General features: G+C 46.4%; 1 protein-coding gene across 1 annotated transcript in view; it reads right to left on the bottom strand.

Moving 5' to 3' along the window:
* The window catches only part of SYT17 (synaptotagmin XVII), a gene marked incomplete at its 5' end in the record, with an annotated part of 25,575 nt that extends 2,234 nt beyond the window's left edge, over window positions 1-23,341 (bottom strand). The window contains 4 exons of the mRNA XM_009875183.1: window positions 11,073-11,228; window positions 12,008-12,128; window positions 22,158-22,777; window positions 23,193-23,341. Of these exons, the coding sequence (XP_009873485.1) occupies window positions 11,073-11,228; window positions 12,008-12,128; window positions 22,158-22,777; window positions 23,193-23,341 (1,046 nt within the window). The remainder of the gene's footprint in view (window positions 1-11,072; window positions 11,229-12,007; window positions 12,129-22,157; window positions 22,778-23,192) is intronic.
* Window positions 23,342-23,953: the final 612 nt, after the last annotated feature.

The raw sequence follows: 23,953 nt of genomic DNA, 5'->3' as shown, positions 1-23,953 counted from the left end.
GAAGATGAAGCCTAATCCTGGAGACAATAGCAAGTAATTTAAACCAAGAAGTCATAAAGGCCATCAATTAATCACAGGTTAAATTAACAATGGGAAGTACCCCAGGCATACCAAGGCTTCCAAAATAATCCATGTCAGGACTACAAAATGAGTAGGTGTACTAAGGGACCTGTAATTTTACTGTTGATCCATGTATTTTGAATTCTTGTAAAGTATCTCGCTAATGTCATCATGTCAGGTAATTAGCATGTTGATTCCTTTAGGGTATTAATGGCCTAATTATATAAGCATTGTTGCTTCTATTGTTAACTAATTTAGATAGCATGGAGGAAGACTTACTGCTGAAGAACAGAGAAGACATTTTCCAAGGCCAAACACTTATCCACACGGAGATCATAAGAGGTGGCACTAAATTCAGCCTTGGGTTTACAAACTCAAAGCTTCACCACAGCAGCTTTCTCAGAAGATTAGAGATCTTTATGTGCCACAAATTCTCCTTCACTCATCAGTTCACGAGCCTTTAAACTCAAGGACATGCCTTTCTCCGAAGCTAATTGCTTCATTCCCCTCCTAAAAAGGCCAGTATTTGCTGAGCAAATTTGCTGACAGTTCCGCCGCACGGAGCTGTTGCATGGACCTCACCCAGGAGAAGGTGCTGAAGATGGCATTGAGAAAATAAGCTCTTTTCTTTGCTCACATTCAGAAGCATAATTTTCCCTGGGGCTGTTACTGGTTCTTCCAAGAACAGCTCGGAAAAGAAACCTGTAGGAGCCCGTAAGTCCAGCAAGAAGGGGAAAGCTGAGGGTGGCTCTGCTCCACTCCCTCCTCTGCTGCAGCCATCGCTTCTCAAGCAGATGAGGAACCATTTCCTTGAACACCAACAAGCACACATTAGCCTTTACACTTATTACCCCATTTACACTCGTGTCTAGCGCTTTGGTCTGCTCCAAGGCCCAGCAGAAGCGGTTAACGTCACACTCTCGACACAGACCCCACGTGCACCACTCACCGTGTGTCCCAACCAGCGCTACCGGGCTCTCCGACACGACCCCAGAATGACAGCTTTCCATCATATAAGGTGAGCTGCACGCCACCCCCAGGCTAACCCTGCCCTGGCTGGAAGGGGACCCACCAACACAGGAGACATCTATAGGGAGACCTGAGAGGCCCTTGGATCAGGAAAACTCCTGCAGAGCTGCAGTGGGGCCACCAGCCTGAGGGTGGGCAGGCTCTGCTAGAGACCCCCTGCTTTTGCATGCAATGACCCACGTACCATGGCTATAGTCAGTGGAGACAATTCGATGGAGGCTCACACCTTCAGCCTCGGGAGGGAAAGGGCTCCTGCTCTTTCCTTTCAGCTTCTTTCACCAGAGTTGAAGAAGGCCCTATGGTTCAACCCAGGAGACCATAGTTGGGTGCTGCACCACACTCTGAGCCCAGGTTATGGTATCGGTGGACCGACCTTTACTCCGTGATATCTGAGTAACCCCTTAGAAAGTAGGAAAGGAGCTCAGAGTAAATTCCAGATTAAATCTGCCCTTGGCAACAAAAACCAGTAATCCATCAAGATGCTCGGAAACCGAAAATGAGGTAATTATCATCTGGGGTTTTCAGGCTGACCTAGACTCTGGTTATAGACAGGTAGACACTGCCTTCCATTTAAGAAACATATTTTCCTGACAGAAACTACACATCTGATTTCATGAGCTCTTTTTCCACCATCACAGTAATTTACACAATAGCAACATCCATTTCCAGGCCAACATAGAGCAAAAAGCAATTAAGGAAGCAGAGGTCAAACCAATTCCTTCTGCGGCTACTCTTTACTGAGGGATGCACTTCAAGACAGAAAGGCTTCTTTAAAAAAAAAAAAAAATCTCTTTATGATAGAAATGCCAAAATAGGAAAGAAAATTGGGTTCACGTATGTCCATTAAGAGGGTTGAATTCATGAGGACAAGTAATGTAATTCTGGTGGGCTGACCCTGGCTGGATGCCGGGTGCCTACCAAAGCCCCTCCATTGCTCCCCTCCTCAGCTGGACAGGGGAGAGAAAATATAACAAGAGGCTTGTGGGTCAAGATAAGGACAGGGAGAGATTACTTAGCAATTACAGTCATGGGCAAAATTGACTCGTCTTGGGGACCCTTTGCAGGCAGAAACAAGTGTCCAGCATTTCCTACACAGGTTGCTGAGCTCTGCCATCGGCTAGTGGGGCTGAGTGGTCAGGTTAAACAGGTCTCAAAACTACTTCTGTTACTGCTTGACATCAATAAGCAGTTTGGCACAAAGAGGGTGCTGCTAGGAGCAGGCAGCAGCAGGACTAATGATGAACACTGCAAAGGTCACAGGTATGGACCAAATTCTGCCCCTTGCTCTATGAACATAACCCGTAATATTTAGTAGAGAAGTGAGAAAAATCACAGGAGAAGATGCAGTGGTTTCACATTTACCAATTCAATCTCTATCAGGCTCTGATGTGCACGTAAAACAGCTCCCAGCACCTCCTCCTTGAGGCAGCTCCCTGCAACGCCTGCGCCTGCCCAGCTCCAGAGGGAACTGGAACAGCTTGCGCACACAGCCAAAGCCCGGCCACGCACAGACCTGCCACAGCTCCGCATCCAGCTGCTGCTCCATGCGAGAACATCACCACGCCACGGAAACTCCCTCTGGAAAAACATCTGCCTCCTCGACCTGCCGCGAGAGCAGCCCCTGGGCTCTGGATGGAGCAGCCCGGGAAGGGGACCCTGTGGACGCACCCGGTGATGCCCCCCGAGCCAGGGGTCTGGCTAATCGGGGTCTGCCCTCAGACAGGGCGAGCAAAGTCCTACAGGAGAGAGCATGGACCCAGGGAGCAGGGGAAATGCAAGTGCACAAGCATGTCTTGCAGAGATCTCAAGGACACACAGGGATGACACCTCACAAAATTATCAGGGGAGAGTGGAACAACAGACTGGATGCATCTATTGCAACAGCCTGGAGAATATTGAAAAGGAGTTCTTACAGCTGCCTTTTTCCACTTCCAACTCATCTTTCCTCTCCCTCCAAATTGCATCTTAATTCTCTGCCTTGTGAGACCCCGATCCCACAAAGCACATGAATGGCTTCATGCTTGCTAATACAGCTCACAGGCACAGGCACCCACACCAATGCCGAACCGCACTTGCAATCGAAGGCATGGACAGCTGCGCCTTCACGCAGCTCCTCTGATAGCCACGGGGCCAGGCACAGGTATTTTATCTCCAGACACCACTTTACTGCCCAGAGCAGCTACTGCCACCAAGATTTTTCTTCATTTGATACACAGAAAGATAATGGAACAATTTCTTTCACCATGGCATGAGCCAAACAAGATGAAATGCTGAGGTCAGGAGAGGCATGACACTGCTTAAATTAATGGGCTTGGCAAAACGAGCAAGTGCTGACAACCAGCCTGGAGAGAGGAGGCTTTGTTCCTTTCTTTAAGAGAAAAAGATTTCCAAAAAATTCCAGAGAGCTCCAGGACAAGCAGTTTCTGCCATGTCTGTGATGAGGCACTGTTATTAACTTGGAGAATCTAGATTTGCCTTCTAAGTAAGCAACAGATCAGCTGAGGAAGCGTCAGCATCTTGTTGCTCTCATCAGGATTAACTGCAGTGAGTTAAAGCAGCGAGTCTGCTGCAAAAATTCTAATTCATCCCCGCAGCGTCTTCACTGAGTGACCCCAAACCAGGACTGGGGCTGCAGGACCCCAACTAAGCATCTCCAACCAACCTTCACTGCTGCTCCTCTGTCACTTGGCTCACAAACAGCACGCACCGTGGGGACCGGGAAGCCACAGGTGGGGACCCAGGGGATGGAGAGCAAGGGGGACCTTCCTCCTCCTGGAAGGGTTTTGAAAGCCCATGGATGTGGAGAGGCTCTGCCAGGCAGGGCGATCTCCAGGAGGCCAAGGTCTCTTGCTGCCAGCACATCTCCTCATACCCGTCTCCGACCACCCCAAGAGCAGGAGATGTCCTCATAAGACCTACTGGGTCCCCCCGTGTGGCCACAGGAGCCAGAGCAAAGCAGCCGGGACCGTGGGAGGCAGCGGCTGGGAGCATCCTGCCCTCCACAGACCCAAGAACAGACCATATGGTGTCTGCTGCATAAATACATGGAATATTTTATAATGCCAGACACAAAGGCCAATTCTGATCTAAATTAAACAGGTATAAATCCCCAGAAAGTCCAGTGCTGACATCAATGGGTTTCTCTTTTTTTCTTCCCCTCTCCGTTGGCTGAGATAGGATTACACAGGTTTATGCACAGATTAGATTCTGCTTCTGAGCTCCATATATGTGGAATACACAGACAGTCCAATGCTTCAAAAACACACATCTAATAGACAACCAGAAACTATTTTCTATCCATCTAAGAGATGTTATGGTCCCACAACAGCATTTCAAAACAGAAAACACTTCTTCCTCCTGTGTTCCAGTATGTGAAAAAAAACAGTTTAATTCCTCTCATATATCAGAGAAGATTTTTTTTTTTTCCCCTGTATGCATGCAACGGACAAAGTGCCTGAATATTTCAGAGTAGGGGAAGAAAAAGCAACAGGAGAAAGGAGAGATTAGCATTTGAAGTAGCAAGTCAAAATGCAGATATGTAATGAACCTGAACACGTCGGGGTTTCCATCGCTTCAAATGGGCACCTAAGGATGATCTGAAGGTCATGCTTTCACACAGCCTGGCCAGTCAGAATTCAGGTGTATTTCTGGAGAAGCCTGAGGGCAAAACTATTATCAGCCTTCAACCTGCTAGCTAATTGGGGCATTTTGAAATGAGCCTGTTAAATAAAAAAAAAAAATCACTGAAAAGCCTCACTATTTCGTGCAGCGAGCAGGGTTGCCACGGACAAACTCCTGCACAGGCAAACAGCAAAACTACCACTTTGTCTCCAATGTCTAGTCCATTAGTCTGACCACAGCTGATGGGGAAAATACAGTTTTAAGGTCTGAGGAGCTTCAGTCACCTTCTCCTCAACCAAGACTCAAGCTGCCTGGAGGCCCAACTTCAGGACTCACACAGAACGAATCCTAGTTAGTTTTACTTCCAGTTGCGATGGGTAAGTGTGGGTCTGAGAGCTGAAAGCCTTTGGTGCAGCAGTTTTTCCTTCCGCCTAACCCGGGCTCACTTGGAAGGTGAGGTCTGGAGCTGAGGACCACCCTCAGCATTGGCCCATCCCATCCATTCAGCCTCTTCTGTTAGGTCAGGGCTGCTCTCCTCCCTGCCACATCCACCACCAATGACTGTCCAGAAATTCTGTCTTGTCGATCAAGAGCAGCTCAAACCATGTTCTAGTGAACATCCACAAAATTAGACAACACAAGGACCAAACTGGTCTGTACCAGAGCATCTCCAAAATCCCCAGGAGTAAAGGGTGACCAGGGGCTGTCTGTGCCATTAATGACCACTTATTCCAGATACAGAAACATCCCAAAACATTCACCACCAACAAGCAGTCAGGATTTCAAGGAAGACCCAAGCCCTCTCCCCTCAAGCTGCAACGGCACAAAAGAAACAAATATGCTCAAACAGGCAGTATTTGTTCAAAACCAAAACATTTCCATGAAAGCAAATCAAACTAAAGTATCCAGAACTGCACCATTAGCAACACACACCAATAATGACTTTTTTCCCCCTTTAAAAACTTAAATGTCAATAATGGTCCTTATATTGTTCCAAAGGGATAATGAGCCAGCAGAGGAACTAGGTATACTGCTATTGAACAGCAGTCTGTTACTTTAATCAAGTACTGCCTATTAACTGGAAGTTAATTAAAACCCTGGGATAAGGCATTGAAGAGACCCAGGGGTCTGAAGACCGGCATTGTAACAGCACTCGGTGCACAGAGATGCTCGATGGCATCATCAGTGCCACTCAAAATACGAGTATAGGTGTGCAAAGTCTCACTGTTCAATAATGCTCTCTGAAAAAATCAAATACCTTGAAAAATAGTATTAAAAAAAATATTTAAAAATGGGTCATAAATCTGTATTAAAAATGGAGACACAGTCCATTTTCAAAACATATGGAAAAGTGAAGAGAATCATATAAAACAACCTGGTAACCTATGATTCTATGAAAATCCTACTAAACGGTTTAGAAGGGAGAGCGCTGTGAGCTGCGTCCTTAGCCGGTGCTCACGATGAGGACCTCATCAGCTGTCACACACACACCAAGGCCCATAAGCAAACCCTGTCCCGGAGTGGGCAGAGTGTCCTGTGCTGCCACATTCCACACGGGAACGGCGCAGTGGGACAAGCCCCACCATCGCTCCCCACCAGACACCATCAGCCTCGGTGCCTGTCCCAGCTCTGGCTACGCGCTCAGCCAGGGCAGCCAGCAAAGCAGGTTTTCCCTCTGCATCAGCACAGATGGCACCCAGAGAACCAAAATGATCTTTCTGACTTTGAGGACCCTGCTTTCTTCACTAGCTCTAAAGATCCTGTCACGTAAACATGTACAAGAGCTTATTTAGATGGAGAAAGACATATGCAGTCACTACAGGACCTCGGGGAGAGATATATTCCCTAACTGTGAGTGCTGAAGGTTGTAGTTTTTATGGTAAGTGATCAAAAGATGTTAACGTGTCACCAAGATGCAGTTTGCCCTGGAGCACTGGTGGCTTTTATTGGGCCATCTGGGCTTTACTGCAACACAAACAGCATTACCAACAACTGCTATTAACAGCATTATAATCATTAACAAAATACCACAGTGCTCGCATTTCAGGTGTTCTCTCACCTCCTGATGCACAGCCCAGGCTTTCCGGAGGTTAGGCAGGGGTTTAGAGGACAGCCTGTCCAAAATCCATCAGCGGGGAGAACGCAGTATCTCTAGGCACCCAGCATCCAGCCCTCTCGAATGCAGAGGCTGCAGTCACACCTCAAATACTCTTTTCTTTCTGCTTGGAAATGACCTTGGGCAGCAGCTGACAGCCCTGCTGCCTGGGGCAAACGCCACCTTCCCCTTACCATGGGACAAAGAATAATTAACACCTTTGCTCACAGGTATCCGTGGTTAGGAGAACATGCTGTCTTTTAAAGCCTGTCTCATTTCTCTGCAAGAGGTGAACCCAGGACTTGTTTGCACTGGAGCAGAAGATGACACATAGGGGATGCGTGTCAAACAAACAAAAAGTGGAAAAAGAACACCCAAAAAACTGCATTTCTGTTACAGTATGTATATGCATGTTCATTGCCTAGACAACACGTTGATTTTCATTTACTCCATCAAACACGTTCTCCCCTAGCTGCTGCCTCCTCATCTTTTTTCTGTCAGGACATTAGACTTGCCATGAGTATCGGCTGTTTTCCTGGTTTTAGCCTCTTTCGGTGAGAATCTCTGAACAGACAATACTTGCAGCAGTGCTCCTGACCCTGGATGCCTTTTCCTGGAAAGGATGGCTCCTCCTGAGCTCATGCCACCTCATTTTAGGCACTACACTGGGGTGTGAGTTAGTGACAGCCCCAGTAAGTAGGAACAGAGAGAAAGGCAGAATTACAGCTTGTGCAAGGTGTCCTGCTCCCACGTGGAAGAAGCATTTTGATCTGTAAACACCAATAATTTACAGTGTTGAATCCTAGTATGCCTAAGGAGGAGGAAAGAGCTAAGCAACAGCCTAAACCTTCCCAAACCTCGGCTAATGCAGAGCTCACCCCATCTTGGAGGCACCCACTGCCCATCTCCTGGTCTGGCTGCACTCCAGCCCTGCCTTCGGTCCCAAGTCCAGCTCTCCAGAGCCCCACCAGGAAAGGAGGGAGCAGCTCGGTGCCTCACCGAAAGCCGCCCACCCGCAGTGCCTGCGCACACCGTCCTTGCTAAAGCTGCAGCAAAACGGTGCCTAAATTCTTACCACAGTGCGCTAACCCCAGGCAGTTTGATTCAAGATGCACAGGAGAAAAACACACAGGAGAAAAAAAAAAATATATGCCAAGCAATTAATCTTACTTTGTCTAGATAGTGCCTTACTTTGCAGCATGGTACCAGTCACACGGGGGGAGCCTGAGCTGATAGGGCCTGGCACGGCTCCACTGCTTTCCAGTGAAGCCAAGCCAATGTAAAGACAGCTGCAGACTGGGTCCAAAATATGAAGCCACAAAAAAAGGTTCCTTTAAATTATTGAAGATATACTCACTTCTGGCTCCCATGACTGCTTTTATAGCTTTCTCTCCATACAAAGCATCGTCACCCACCCTTCAAGCAGGATTATTCTCCTTTTCAGTTGGACTTTGACTCAACAGCAAATTTAATTAACTGACCTAATGGACTAGAGCTGTGGATTGAAAAAAAAAATAAGAAATAAAAACCAGCTCCCACAAAACACACGACAAAAAGAACTACCACTGCAGGGAAAAAAAACCAAAACAAAAAAACATGTAAACCAAAAAGAAAATAGAGAAAAAAAACGTGGCTTCTGCTCCTGCTTTTAGAGGCACAAAATAACAAAAAGATCTTCACGTTGCAATGTACAGCTTCTTCATACTGACAACCATTTGCTCTTTATTATCTTTTAACAGAAGATCTCAAAGCCCTTTACAAGCTTATAAGCTGTGCAACACCCTAACGTGCTGAGAAGGCAGCAACATGGGAAACACCACCATCCTCCTCCCAGAACATCAGCCAAGCTGTACACTGACACTCATTTTATTAAAAACTTGTGGATGCACACAAGATGCGCTCCCTGTTGAGGAGCACACAAGATGCGCTCCCTGTTGAGGACATGCCTCCCCCAATAGCCAGAACATCTCCATCACTTAGGTGAACACTGAACACAGCTCAGCATCTTCTCCATCACTCAGTCCCCTGAACTACCTCACTCTCATGACACTGCAGACACCTGTGCTTGAGTCCTCACAACACGACAGGCTCCTGGCTCCTCTAACAACAGGAGGCAGCACAGACACCAAACCAGTAGAAGACAGCGACACAAACACCACCTCTGGCTCCAGCTGCGTAACGGATCACAAAGCACAGATCACAAACTACAGAGTCCTGACCACAGCAAAAGCAGCAAGCCCGACACCCACAGCCGTGCCATGCCCGACCCTTCCATCTGAGAGCATCCACCAGAACCCGGCCCCGCTGCTTCGCCAAAGATCTCTGCACGCTCCTTCCCAGCTCTGGAGCTGCTGGTGAGATTTCTGGCCCAGGATTATTTATTGCAACATTCAAAGCAAGTGACACATCACTTGAAGTGAAGCACCACTTACAAGACATGTCACTGAAATCTGAATGCGTTGACTTAACTGAGAACACATCCATTTGTACAGGAAAAAAAAACAACAGACATTCACTCATTAATGATAACTTCATCAGCCGTGGTGAGGAGCTGCGCATTTCCCTCACCCTTCCAACTGCACAGAGACACTACTTTGTTTGCCTTTTCTTCTTCTATTGGGAAAAGGGGAAAACAAAGAAAAGAGCATTTCACGGCTCTCACAAGATCACCTGATAGAAGCTTCCAAGAGCAAATTCATCACTGCACATGCAACGTACAGTCAGGGTGATGTGCACGCAAAGCAGTGATTAATTTTGACTTTTTGCTGAGGAAATTTCTGAGCATGAAGGGCAAAATCTGAATTGCTGATCAGCATCGCTTTTGTTAGAACATGTTTGGAAACAAACTAATGGCTTGGAATTAGGCTCCTTGTACCAACTTTGACACCTGTACCTGCCACGTAAGAAAATTTTAAAATACTTCAAAATACATTCTTTCAGAAATAGATAGAACTAGATTCCTTTCTCTTCATTGAAAGATCACAGAATCACAGAATGCTATGAGTTGGAAGGGACCTCGAAAGATCATCTAGTCCAACCCCCCGCCAAAGCAAGATCACCCAGAGCAGGTCACACAGGAATGCGTCCAGGCGAGTTTTGAATGTCTCCAGAGAAGGAGACTCCACAACCTCTCTGGGCAGCCTGATGAGTAATAGGTGGAAATTGCAAAAAAAAAAACACAACAAACAACCCACCCACAAAAAAAACCTCTAAAAACCAAAAAAACCCATGTCTGTGAATCATGTGAACCCACCATGACAGAAGAGCATGAGCTCCACTCTCCAGCCTCTCTGCACCTCCAGAGCCCAAGATCTGATCCTACTCCTGATGGTGCCCACCTTCACAGCACACATAGGCTGGGAGAAGTCACAGTGTGGGAGGGAAACCCACCACTCCCGAGGGGTCCCTGCAGCCGTGCCCAACACCTCCACACTGTGGAACAGCAGAAGAGGCCACTGGCCACGGTGGGTTCATGGCCTCAGCTCAGCCCCACCAGTGCTGTCCAGCCTGCAGTGAGAGCACAGCCAGGGACTCCCCCGCGGGACAGCCCATCATCAATTCCCATGGACTGTTTTTTCACACCTAAAGCACAAGAACAGAAGATTCAGAAACTGTTCAGAAATAAGAATTCCTATCTTGGCCACACATCTCCAGCACTGACAAAGCTCTCAAGCTCTGGGACTCCTCTTGGCCTATGGCCCACTTGGTCTGTGTCTTGGTCTACCTCAGCTGTGCCACGCAGGGCTTGGCACTGGGACCCAGACCTCTGAAAATAAAGGCACAAACAAATCTGCTCACAGAACAGCTGATGTCAGTGTCAAATACCCATAGCTGCTTCATCTCACCAACAAATTATGTGAAGTACCAGAAGTTTGCCAGTGTTTAGGCTCTGGGATCATTTAACATTTCCCTCTCATTCTTCCAATTTTTGACTTCATGGCCAAGTTGCTTGCTGCCAAGAAGTGCAATTAATGCTACCTCCTCCCCTGCACAAAAGCACTCCCAAGGGCACCAGTTAAGCCCAAGACTGATGAGGTGCACTCCTGGCCAGCTCCAGTTATCAGCTGGCAATGCTGGGAATAGCTTCTGCAGAATACAGACTGCTAATTAAGCCTCCCTGGAGACTGTAGCGATGGCCACTCCTTAAAAGGTGGCAACTGGGGCAGACACCATCCTGTACGGGCTCATCCGCACACCCACAACTGCTTCTTTGTTCACCTCAGAGACAACCAGGACCATGCCAAGTCAGCAACATCACCAAATTTACCTGTGAACACTAGGCTGGCGTTCTCCAGTTCTTCCTGTGGAACCTTGAAGCTGAAGGATTCATTGTAGAAGGGATCTATTGTCCCTCGCATGCAGGAGGTCTTCTTGGTTTTTGTTAGTTTTAATCCATGAACAAGCTGAATCTTCACAAAGGGATCTGACAAAAACACCGAACACAGGCTCTGCGTTACAGCTGTCATGACTCAGTACCTGGTTTGCGGAGGGTGGGCATCACAGGGATGGACAGTGCTGGAAAACAGCATTTGCAAAGGTCTGGGACTTGTACCGTCGTACCGCTCCCAGGGATTTCCAGTGGAAACAAAAGTCAAGCAGCTGGATTAAAAATGCTCCCTGCCAAAACCACAATTAATGACAGTCTTGACAGAAGCCAAGCATAGTGCTCTTTTTGGAAAATGCCAATATTCTGGCAGCAGTGGCTGGGACTCGGAACATGGGAAAAACACCTGAGAGCATACACATGAAGCAATTACCAGCCAACACACTCAGAAATGGCAGAGAGCAACACTTGGATATCGCAAAAACCTCACCCCATCCCCAAAGCTGCGAGATATCGTAAACAAAACCACCGCGATGCTGACGCTCCAGCAGCATACAGCATCTGCAAAACACAGCACAGCCACAAACCAAACACAACACACGGGTAATTCAGAGATTCTGGTTCCTTACCTCACCATGGTTTAGAGACTTTTACTTCAAATATGGCAAAGGTATTCACACCTTCAATTTTATTTTGGAGTAAGTGCCCCAATAACTTTTGTTATTGTTTGCTATATATATAAAATGAGCCTTGAATTAATAGGAACTGAGCATCCAAATTCACCTGGGTTGCCGACAAATTGCAGCCTCACCACCGATCTGCTTTAAAAGCACATATAATCTGTGCATGAGTAACATGAGAAATGCGCTGCCCTTTACCTGAACCTTGGCTCATGTCTGTCTGAAGAAGCTGTTTGGCTCTAATGATGTCCACGTTCAGTCTTCCTGCGCTGGGTAGGTAGTTTAGTGACAACAGCAGCTCTCCCAGCTCCACTTCATTCTGCAGGGAAAAGGGAATGTGGAAATTCAGGACAGAGCTCAGAGGGTACGGGAAGAGCTGGAAAAGAAATTAAATAAATCCCATTTGTCTAAAGTGCCTGAAAAAGAAATTTTAGTCACACTCTAAACTGTGAAGAAGAACCACCTGGTGGTGCCTTGTGCTCAGCAGAAACAAGAAATAATACTATCACTAGGTGAAGATCATTCTTTAACCACTGATCTGTCACCAGCTTTTTCAGCAGTCCTGCAAAGAGGACTTACACAGAGGAATGAATACAAGGTCAGTCGTTTCCACCGTCTCCATCCTGAACGGTTCCAGGTGGTTCTGATCTTACCAACCTAACACCCTCATCAACGCACAAAACACAGACCCATTGGAGAAGACAACCTCTTTCCTTCCCAGTCCGCAAGGACCACACCAGTCACTTGGCGAGTTCAGGCACAAGAAGGTTAATGCATTCCTGGGTCACAGGAAAGTAACTTAGAGAAGACATCCCCTCAGCATGTCCAGTTCTACCCAGAGACCATGGCACAGCTTAACTATGCCCTTGCTGAGCACCAGGCTGTACCATGGCCATAGCTTTACATTAATATAGCTGTTCAGCCATTATTTCATTTCTTTTTACTTAATGATGCTTAAAACTAGTAATTAAAAGAAAAAGAAAAAAAAAAGGGCTGGAAAACTGACATTACTGCTCTTCAGATGTGACAGCTTAAAATAACTTCTCCCTCCTAGCATGATCTGGCTCCAAGGTGCTGTTATTCTCAGATGCAGAATACACACAATGAAACAGCTCTGGAGACTGAGAAGACACCAGGCAAGTCATTGATGCATCTGCCTCATCCCAGGTCCATGCAGGAGTGCAGAGCTCATTCTTCCTTCCAAATAGTCAAACAGTTCAAAACGCCGTCTAGATCAGATGGTCACAGCCCATTCCCAAAAGGCAAAAGAGCTGCAGTGGTATTGCAATCATAGCAAAATGCTTAAATATTTTTACTGGTGCCCCAAATATTAGATTATGGAAATCAGAGATGAAAGGACAGGGTAGACAACGAAGAAAAAACCAAAAGCTCTGAGTCACAGTCATGGCCTGAACTGACCCAAAGAGCCACGTTCATCAGCAGATGAGCCAGCACATGAGGTAAAAGCTATCGGGGCTCTGGGGAAACTGAGGCCACGGCTGCCAGGAAACCCAACAAGTTCACAGCTATTCAGTTGCAAATGGCAAAGTGCTTTGGTTCCTCTCCTGTTCCTGCCGACCGCTCCGGACACACATGGCACGCAGGAGCCAGCGGGCAGGCTGAGGGGGAAGTTCTGCACCTCTGAGGCTACATAACACAGATCAGTTTAATATAATATCCTTTTTTTTGGCCACAGGTTGCCTGATTCCAGATTCCTTTCAGGAGCAGGCAAAGCAACCCCTCCGTGTTTAACCTCCCACATTTAATGAGCAAAGGGTGAAGGAAGCACCACGCAGGCAACAGGACAGCCCCTGGATGAAGAGTGTGGATCTACGTCACAGATCCTAAGGCAAAAGCACATGCCCTCCTCGCATGCTCCACTGTCCCAGGAGTCAGCTCCAGAACCAATCTGGCAGCACCCACCCTAACCTGGCCCACCTTCTGCCTGACCTTCCCCATGGCCCTTCTCCCCCAACTCCTTTTGTCACAGCATCTCCTGGGTCACATTACATGGCACCACATGATGACACAGCACAAAGACATTCACCATGTGCATTTTCTTCCACTGCTAAAATATTTTCACTGAGAGGACTCCTGTCAACCTGTGCCAACTCCTATGCCACAGTTCTGTTTGACATATATTTTAAGTTCTTTCATCAAAAAGCCATTCCCCAACACAAACCTGACCCAAAATGCACAGACACTCATGATTTTTGCGAGGTCTAGCCATACCAACATACAACATTGTGCTCAATAGTTGCACAATACAAGGATCTAAGAGTCTCACATCCAAGGTTATTTAAAATTACTCTAATTTAAATTGTTATCTTTGGTCTGATTTTCCCCAAAACTAATCCTCTCAGGTCTGTGGCTGAAGCAGCCTGAGGACGTGTTTTATCATCAAGAATAGTCAGCGACTTCTAAATCTGTTACCAGGACAGTAACGAAGCACCACAGTGCCCACAATGTCACCCACAGCAGGATCCACTTGAGGTACCCCCCAGGCCACAACTTCTTTTTGTAACATATCAATATTTTTAATATATCAAGTCCTAGTTCCACTTGCATTCACCGCAGTGTCGGGTTCCATGCAGGCTTTAATTCCTAGAAATTCAGGTACATTTGGACAGCACAAATCAGGAAACTAATTAGTGACGTTATTACCTGCTGGGAAGAGACAAGCAAACAGCTCCAGCTGCAAATCCCAAACTTCAAGCACAGCCAGGAGGCAGGCAGGCTAGCAATGGGCAAGTCACCTCGAGCTTACAGTGCTGAAAATCCCCATGAAGATTTGGGGTAATTACTTCTGCATTCGTGCATTCGTGAAACCTGTTGACCTTATCCAAGAGCTGTAGGAACTAAGTGGCTTCCCTGGGTCAGGGTGCAGTGGTGAAGCTCAGCAAGGGAAGGGAGATCTCCACGCTTCTGTCACGTTTACGTCTATGCTCCAGGTTTAAAAAATTGCCCCACATTGTACACTGACAATATCAGACTGGGTGTGACCCCTACAGTCAGAAGACAGACTGCCACCAGCTTTAACGAGTCTTGGATCAGGCCTAATTTCCCAAATCTCGACAGTACCTTCTGCTGCTCAATGCTTTTCAGGCACGCCCAGATTTCCGTTAATCATTTTAAGGGAAGGAACACACAGTCCAGCCTACCGAGGCCACGGCAGGACGGATGTGCTCAAAGCCAGTGAGAAAGCGGCAGCCCCACTGCGGCAGAGCACCAGCAGAGTCTGCAGCAATAACAAAAGACGTGTTCAGAAGGAAACCCCGATCCCGGGGCAGCTCACCTCCCCGCACAAGTGACTCAGCCTTTTCAAGGCACTTAACTGAAGCCGTGAACTGCCTCTGATCTTATAAACGCATTATTTCCAGCTTAGCCGCAAGGATCTAGGAAACGTGCTTCAAAACCTGCCACAGTGCCAGAGGGGATGCCAGGTACTCGAGAAAATGAACAGGCGGCCAGCAGCCGTCGTGTGCTTTTCCCAGGCACCTCAGACCCACGGCAACTCCACCGTGCCAGGCTGCGCCATGCTCACTAGCTTTCTCCTGTTCTTTTGCTACCCGCCATCCTTAGCAAACAGGAATTAATGGGCTGTTCCAAGAAGCCCAAAGTACAAGGCACACCTCCTCAGGTTTCAGTTCCCTGTGCTCTCCCCAACAAGCTCACAGTGTACCTTTGCCAATGTGACAGTCTTGCTAGTGAGACACACTGGTGACACAGTTACTGTCAGAGATGAGGATGAGGATGCAGACAGAGTTGTGGCTTAACGGACTTGCTGGCTCAGCAGGCAAAATGGGAGTAACTGGGGAGCACAGCTGAGTTGACAGCAAGACGGAGAAACAGGATGCTTCTTGCTATGGGTCAGGTAGGAGATTCAGCTCACAGAGGGACAAGTGGCCACAATGGTCTCAGGTGGCTTGTGAGGCTGTTAGAGTTGCCTACGGTGCTCCTCCAGCCCATGGACCCACAGAGCAACATGTTGCCACAACCACTGACCCCCACGCCCATCGCCGTGTTTATAGGCGTCTGTATGAGCAAGGGCGTTAAGACACATCTCGCTGGCGGACTGCAGGCACAGCAGCACAGCTTTAGTTTGGTCGCACACTGGAGCCTCCCCAAACCTCACACTCTTTGGGCTGAGCTGAGAAGACAGCACAAGTTTGTGCATGAGAAGGGTCATCAACATGTTGTCCACCTCAAGGAAAAGTGTCAGAATTTCATTTTTCCTGTGTCTTTCCATCAGGAAACTAAAATGCTGTTAGTTTCGCCCTGAATATTTTGTTCACAGAACACAGTGTGCAGAGGTGCCCCTCAGGCAAAGGCATCATTTTAGTTGCGATTATTATGCTGATGACGTGCTGATTTGTGCCGAGATCCCAGATGACCCTGGAAAAGCAATTTCCTGTTTGATGAGGTGCCCGATCAACACCAAGTCTGGGATGTCCAAGACTCTCCTGGAGCTCTGATTAACGTTTCTCTCCTGGCTGTTCTTCTCCCCAGCTGTATAACACAGCCAGTTGCTTGTGTTTGCAGCTTTATGCTCGCTTGTGATCCAGAACCTTCTGCAGTTACCATTTCGGTTGAACCAGACGCCTAAGAAGTTTGGGGTTTTTTCTTTTCTGTCATCTCTGAAAACACAAAGAGGCTACCTCAAAGAAAGAGAAGTTTTTAATTAATGCCATCTGCACATCTTGTTTGGATCAGGGCAATTGTTTCCTCCCAGACCCCCAGACTGTTCGCTGTGCCATGCTACACCACCAGCCACATTCTGCAGCCAAAACCCTGCCCAGTTCCCAACGGGGAATCAGAGCACATTACATCAGCACAGACATCTATGCAATGCTCCTAATGAAGTTTCAGATTGATTTTCCTCCTCAAGGTTATCTGTGAGGGTACCTCCAGGCACATTAGAAAACTGACGGTTTAGAACAGTTTGCTCTAAGAGGCTTTTTAAAGCAACCTGTGACACACAGCAATCATTTCGGGAAGGCTGAACTACTAAGGACCAGAACCTGAAAAAAAATATACTTACCAATGGACAAGAACAGTGTTATCGAGTTGACAGCTAGAAGCAGAAGAGACAGATAAGGAAAAAAAAGAAGAGAAAATGATCGAGAAGAAAATTTCTCAGTGCTGGAGCTTTAAGACTGGAAAAGGGAGGAAAAAAACAGTGAAACAGACCTAGGAGAAAAAAAATGAAGATAGAGTGAAAGAAAGGTTGTAGAATGTCATAAGACAAAATATGACAACGAACTACAGGTTAAGAGCCCAAAATGTTGTCATCGTGACAGACAAGCATCCACCACAGCATCCCATCCCAGTTCTCTCAACTCCAGTGACCTGCAGGGTGGTGGCATCCCACCTCCAGCCAGGCTCTGCCCAGGACATCTCTCCCATTGGACACAGGTCAGCTGCCAGGTTGGTTTTAACAGCCTGTTAATGAGCAAGTACAGCCCCACATAAACAATCCACATTCGTCATCAGTGATTCTGCATCAGTCCTTTAATTAAGCCGCTAAGCTTTTAGACAGCTGGGGGGGCAGAGGGGGGAAATAAAGAAAAAAAGCAAGAAAATGAAAAAAACACTGACAACATTCACTTTCATATTTCATTTCCCATGACCGTCACGAACAGGGACCCCTGTTCCTCACTGACGCACACAGCCCTGAGTCAACTGCTGTGCCAGCTCTGAAGCAAGCCTCTGCTGCCCAGCGCTCTAAGTCTGTACGAGTGATGGCTGCTGGCACCACTTACAGTAATCCTCCAACCGCAAGGCGTCATCCACCTTCTCCAGGTACAGCTCCTTCTCAGGGCTGCGATGGGTAAGCGAAGGAACACGGATGCCAAGAACGAAGCCGGCGCATGCACAGCTGGAGGTCCCCAGGTCATGTGGCACCTCCACCTGGCTGCGCGGCAGAACTCAACGGTAGCACCCAAGAGGAATGCTCGGGATTGAGTCATTACCTGAATTCCAAATTCCTTTCCCCCTTTTCCTTCCCAACCCAGGCACAGTAAGAACAACACAGTGGTACCTGTCACAGGCTTATCCCTGAGATGGGCATCAAAAAAACCTGCAGTGAGCTGCCCTAGGGAAGCTGTGCGATCTACTGTAGGGGATCCTGCTCTGGCAGGGGGCTGGACCAGATGATCTTTTGAGATCCCTTCCAACCCCTGACATTCTGTGATTCTGTGTGATTCTGTGAAGCCACTCCATTTGTGGAGCACACACCTTTTTAACGTAAAGGGCTGACAGCTCATTCTAGTGCACTCAGAGTACGAAGTTTAAAAAGTAAGTCCAATGCATACTCCCTCTAATATAAAAATGGCTTAATTTGATGGGAGAAGGAATTTTTATGTTATTTTCCCACCAAAACCAGGCAATATTTTTTTCCTTTTGCAGAATGATCTCCCAGCTCTCATTACTGCTGGTCTACAACATTTATTCCTGCCCACTCAAATCTGCCAAAAGAGAAATGAATCATATGTCAATAAAACTTGGGGTCTTGAACATGTGTTTCAGAATTAATCTAACAGAGGAATGTGCAAATCTGAGCCCAGCTACAGCAAGGCCTGCCAACTTCATTCATGGTAATTAAGCAAAGTCACACACATTTAAGGGGATATTTCACGAGTGTTGAGTGTTCCTACGGGGACTGGACTCAAAAGCTACTCCACGAGCAGCTACTGTACTTCAGAAACACATTAATTAGCCTGCAAGAAAAAGCCTCCCAGAACTACCATAGATAAAGAATTTGGCAATACCTGCACTGACATTTTCTACAAGGAGTAAGTCCTTCTGCTTACTTCATTGCTGGCTCTGATGATATGCTGGTCAGCAGCTCCCCTGTGTCCCCACTTTGGACTCAATCCCTCCAAGGGCTCAATGCACGATGCAGACTAAAAAAGCCCTTACGTACAGGTAAAGTCTTTTGCCTGAGGCTTAGCATCATGTGGTTTACTGCACCGATTCCTCAAGGCTGAGAGGACACCACGCTTCTCACCCCTAGCTGGGTTCTCTGACGACCCACCCATTTCCAACATAATGAGCAGGTCCATGTCACAAAGCTCGCCTCATTACACTCAAAGTTTTCTGGCTGTTAGTTAACAAGCAACTCCATGAGGTGGTAATGAAGCTCTTTGCTATTAATGATGACCCATTGAGGAGCTGTATGTCTCATTGCTACTAATTTGACCCACTGAGGAGCTGTACATCCCATCCACAGGCCTAAAGAGCTTATCCTGGTCAAGCTCGCAGTGGAGTCAATTGAATTGTTGGCTGGAGAAGCTGGACCATGCCTCAGCCTGGAAGAAACCCACAGTTCCTGCCAACATTCCACGCACCAAAAGGTTGCTGGGATCTCCCATCTTTTTCAGTAGGGCTCACTCACGCTGGCACAGCCCTGCACTGAAGCAGTGTCCCAGCCCTGGGCTTGATGGAGCTCAGTGTGATGGTGGGACAAGGACTCAGCATCTGACATTATCAGCACACACTATGGCAATGCCTTCCAGGGAAATACAGCAAGGGCAAAACAGACATTCATCTTAGCCAATACCATTTAGGCCACCTTCTCTGCTCTTCCACAAACCTTGCCCCATCCCACTCCCATCGGTATGAAGAGAAAACCTTCTCCACTGGTCCTGCCATCTGGATTCACTTTCCTCCATCTCTTCAGCTCATCATGTTTCTGTCTATAAATGCCAGTAAAAGGGAAAAAAAACAAACCCACAACACATATTTCATGTCTTTCATCTTTACGTATCATGTCTATTTTTCTCTCCCTCCTGTTACTGGTTTTCCAAGCACCTGCTTCAGCATTTTCTCCAACACGATCTCTATCGCTAGGGGGTTGCTGCTGCCAGCTCCTGCTCCATGTGAGCCCCAGGGCAGCCAACCCAGTCTGGCAAGTTCCCATCGACTAATGATCAAACTGCACCGCGGCAGCTTTGTGTTGCTCTCCAGAATCCAAGGACAGCTTTTGCAAAATAAAATGCAATTGCACACAGATTTTTTTTTTTGTCCCCGTCTATCACAATCTCACAACATAAAGTACACTTCAGCAGACTCAGGTTCAACCAAACAGGAAACAAAAGGCTGTCTGTCCCTCAACTCATCAAGCAAAAAAAGTGAGAACTATAAAAGATACTGTCAACATGTCAAATCTATCATTCCACAGACACAATCTTAAAACTAGCAATCAAAAAAACCTCAAAAATTTCTAGTACAAGCACCACTGTTATTGAAAGGGATTAAAATGCAATTTTCCAAAGTAATAGGCTTTATTGGTTTACTTCTTCCAGGATTTATTTTAACCCTTTGAGATCAATGAATTCAACTACAATCACCACTAAGATAAAAATAAACCTTATTCAATGAACTTAAAAAATCTTATCACTGAGAACACATGTGAGGATGACACCAAACATCTCCCATTGGATGTCCTAGTACAAATACTGCTGTTCTCTTTGCAGTTGCAGTCTGCCAGCTAAAGTAAAAAGAACAAGAAAGTATGACAAGACCAAAACAGGGGACTTTACTTATTAGGGTGCAGAGAATTTTTTTCTTAAATTAGGTTTTCCCATACAGCAAGCAGATAAATGCAAAAGGCTTGTAAGGTTAGGCTTGCCCATTCAAATGGAGTTTTCTCTTTTTCTCCTTTCTTTTATAGACACCAGAAATGCCAATTTCTTCATAAATAATTTATCTTGAAGTGGACAGCACTGCTGAAAACAGCAGCAGCTTTCAATGAAAGTTTCAAGAGAGAGGGAGGGCTGGCTCTGCACTCAGCATCTTGTCTCATCAAGGCCCGTATCAGCTGCGGAATGAATCCATGTTGTTACTAAAGAGATACATAATACAGAGATGTATTTATCATGCAAAAAGCAGAGGGAAAAAAACCAAACAAGGCTGCATGGTGTGAATCATGGGAGGACAATGGGGTGCAAAGAGCAGAGTTCTGTCCTCAGATACACAACGCAGAACCCATGATGAACACTAATAGAAAAAACCCAATAATAATTTTTGCAGGCAGTTGTAAATAAACATTTTGGGAAAAGGCAGTGAGGGAAGCCTAGGAATATCTGTCCTTGTTCATTTTCCTTACGAACCTCTTCGTAACACAGCTGTCCCCTCACTCAGCAGGCAAAGCAGATCCCACTGACACAAGCAGATTCCACTACATAAAGACACACTCACAGACCCCACAATTTTGATTTGTTCACAACTTTCAAAAATTTCCTTTTTGCCTGAACATTTGTTCAGGCTAATCCTGTAATGCTCCTGCTTCTATTACGGCAAACCTAGTTGGCTCTCTCACAGTTAGCAGTGTCTTCCTTCTCCCTTCAACAGTGCAAAAGGTCTCAGTAGGAGGTGAAAGCACTCTCAGCCCCTCTGCACACAGACTGGGGCCAAAACAGAGCCACAGACACATCCGGCTTCATATATAAACACTGATTGGTGGATTTTACTTCCACAAACGTCTGATCACAAGTTTCTACTACAAATCAGACTCTCAGACCGATACAGTAAATCAGCAGCAAGGTCAAGGATTTACTATTCATCTCGTCTAATACCTCTGGCTACGTCAGTCTTCTGTGAACACATAAAAATCAAAGAAAACGTGAAACGTCCAAGTTCACATAGGGTTTTCATTCAGCGAAGACTTTAAAACCTAGAAATTGCAATCCCAGAGCTGGCAAGGAACGAGGAAGGGCAACCCTGTTATACTAACCCTGAGTGGTACTCCCGTCCTTACCACAAACGCTGGAGATGCCGCTCATGCTATGCTCTGAGCTTGGCTTTTTACAGGGTCCTGTGCCTCTAGCTCTGTGGGTGATATGTGGGTGGTAGCCCACTGCTGCTCCCGGTCACAAAGCTCAGACCTTCCCATTGAACTGCTCTTTTCCTGGTTGCAAGGAGGTGGCACTGACCACCATGGCCCCTCATGTCCCCAAAACACAGTCGTGCTGGCAGCCACAGGAGTGACCCAGATGGGACAGTGTCACTGCAGTGTCTGGGAACTGACACATGTCACTGCCGTGACAAGAAAGGTCTCCCAAAAGGTGCAGACTTCCAAAGCAGTCTTGAGTTGTTCTCATAAAAACTGACACAGGATTTTTTGTCATGTCACTTCCTTTGAATGTGAAAGACAGCTCCTCTACCTCACAGTATTAGCTAAAAGATCAGTTACAGGCCCACAGTTATTTCAGCCCAGCAGATGCTGTATTAACAAAATGACGACGACTGATTAGGAACCGCATTACTTGCCAACAAGCAAATGAACTGCACAAAAAAAAACAGTGAAAAAAAAAATATGTGGCAATAATCTGATAAATTCTGTTACCTGAGAACTAGGCACAAGGGCTTTCCACCAGTGTCCGCCTTTCACAAGGTCTACATCGCTCAAGGGCATTGACACTTTGCCAATAACACAATGGCGTGAGAATTTGTCAAAATCCACTATGGTTAAAAGCAGAGTTCTTCTCTGGGCTTCTAAAAAGGGGATTTCAAATGTGTACCTCTCTTCGAACACCGGGTTCTGTGTTTTGCGTTTCACTCCGGTCTGCTTGGAGTTCTTCTGATCAGGAAGAAGGCAGATCTTCACGTAGGGGTTGGAGTGAGCCATGTCTTGCCTTGAACCATCGTAGGAAATTGGAGGAGGCAGATCTTTCGCCTCAATGACTCGCACTATTAGATAATTGTGCAACAGATCATACTGCGTGCTAAAATGCAGCATGCCCAGCTGATACTTCGACAAGATCTCCTCATCTGTTAAGGAGTCCATATCATCACTATTTGAGTCAAGAGAGTACAGTCTTGGTTCAAATTTTCTAAAATAGTCATCTGGGGTATAGGTTTTTCGCAGGATAGTTGGCTGAACTATTTCTTTCTTAGCTCCTATTATTCCAAACTCGATAGGTTTAATGTCAATTAATGGAGAACTTGGCCTCCTCGACTCTAAACCTAAGTGAGAGAAACGCACAAACACGATTGTTAGAAATTCAGCTGAAGCCATTACAGGCACAAGTGAACTTGTGCTTCTTTGCGTACAGCTACTCCATGTCCGTGCAACACCCAGCATATCAGGCTCCCCAGTGGCATTTTTCACCATTACATTGCCAACAATTAACAGCATCCTTAGCTACACTGCAGGGCAAGCTAAGCTTTGTTTGTTCTCCCATCCGTTTTCACATGGCATTATCATGCATATGCTTCAGTAAGACAAACAGGGCTGGCCCCTTCCACTGTGTTCCTGAAGGTTTTAATTAATGTACCTTCAACTTGACTTGATTCTCTGTCTAAAAGATGAGAGAGAAAGCACTACAGTTTGATTTTCTTCCCCACAAGAATTACATTAACATTGGAAGGACGATCTTACTTGAAATCCGCCTCGTGAGGCTGTAAGTGGACCGTGATGCATCTGAAGATGACCGCCTTCTGTCAGGGGAAACATCCTGAAGAGTGGGAGGCAGCTCACTGATTGTATTATCAGAGTCTCCATCTTTGTCCTCGTTTTGGCTGCTTATCCTGTTGTAACAAGAGACCTTTGGGAGATTCAACCCAGTAAAAGGAGTATAGACAGAATAAAAATGCATTCTGGTATTCTAGGACTAACGTTGGGTGCACATCCCTGGATGCTGTGGGGTATCTCCTGACCTATCTGGCAAGCAAAATGCTGAGAAAATGACCTCACACCTATGTCAAAAACAGATTCTTTATCTTTCTGCCTGTCTTTCAAACAAAGCTGTATCAGTATTAGAGCACAACACAGGCCACAGGGGCTATGTGACTCAAATCTTGATCAGAAGTATTAAATTTGTCTTTAAGAAGAAATAAAAGAAAAAACAAAACCCACAAATCCCAAACAGTCGCTTATTGCTGTAAATTCATGGCTACACTTTGGAAGCGCAGAGTTCACTAGGAATGAACCAGCAAGGAAAGCTACCGTGCTCCGACATCTCAAACCTACCATACACTTTTCTCAGTACAATACTGCTTTGCAGCTATGTCACTAAGGTTTCAAAACTCAGTCTTATAACTACAATTCATTAAGAGCTCTTTATTGACATGCAAGCTTTGATGAGAGCCGTAGCATCATAAAGAAGTCCATGTGCAATTTCATTTATATACATATATATA

This window comes from Apaloderma vittatum, unplaced genomic scaffold (assembly GCF_000703405.1).
Source record: "Apaloderma vittatum isolate BGI_N311 unplaced genomic scaffold, ASM70340v1 scaffold17108, whole genome shotgun sequence".
NCBI lineage: Eukaryota > Metazoa > Chordata > Aves > Trogoniformes > Trogonidae > Apaloderma > Apaloderma vittatum.
The sequence above is the reverse complement of the archived record's forward strand: the minus strand, read 5'-3'. Positions and strand labels throughout refer to the sequence as shown.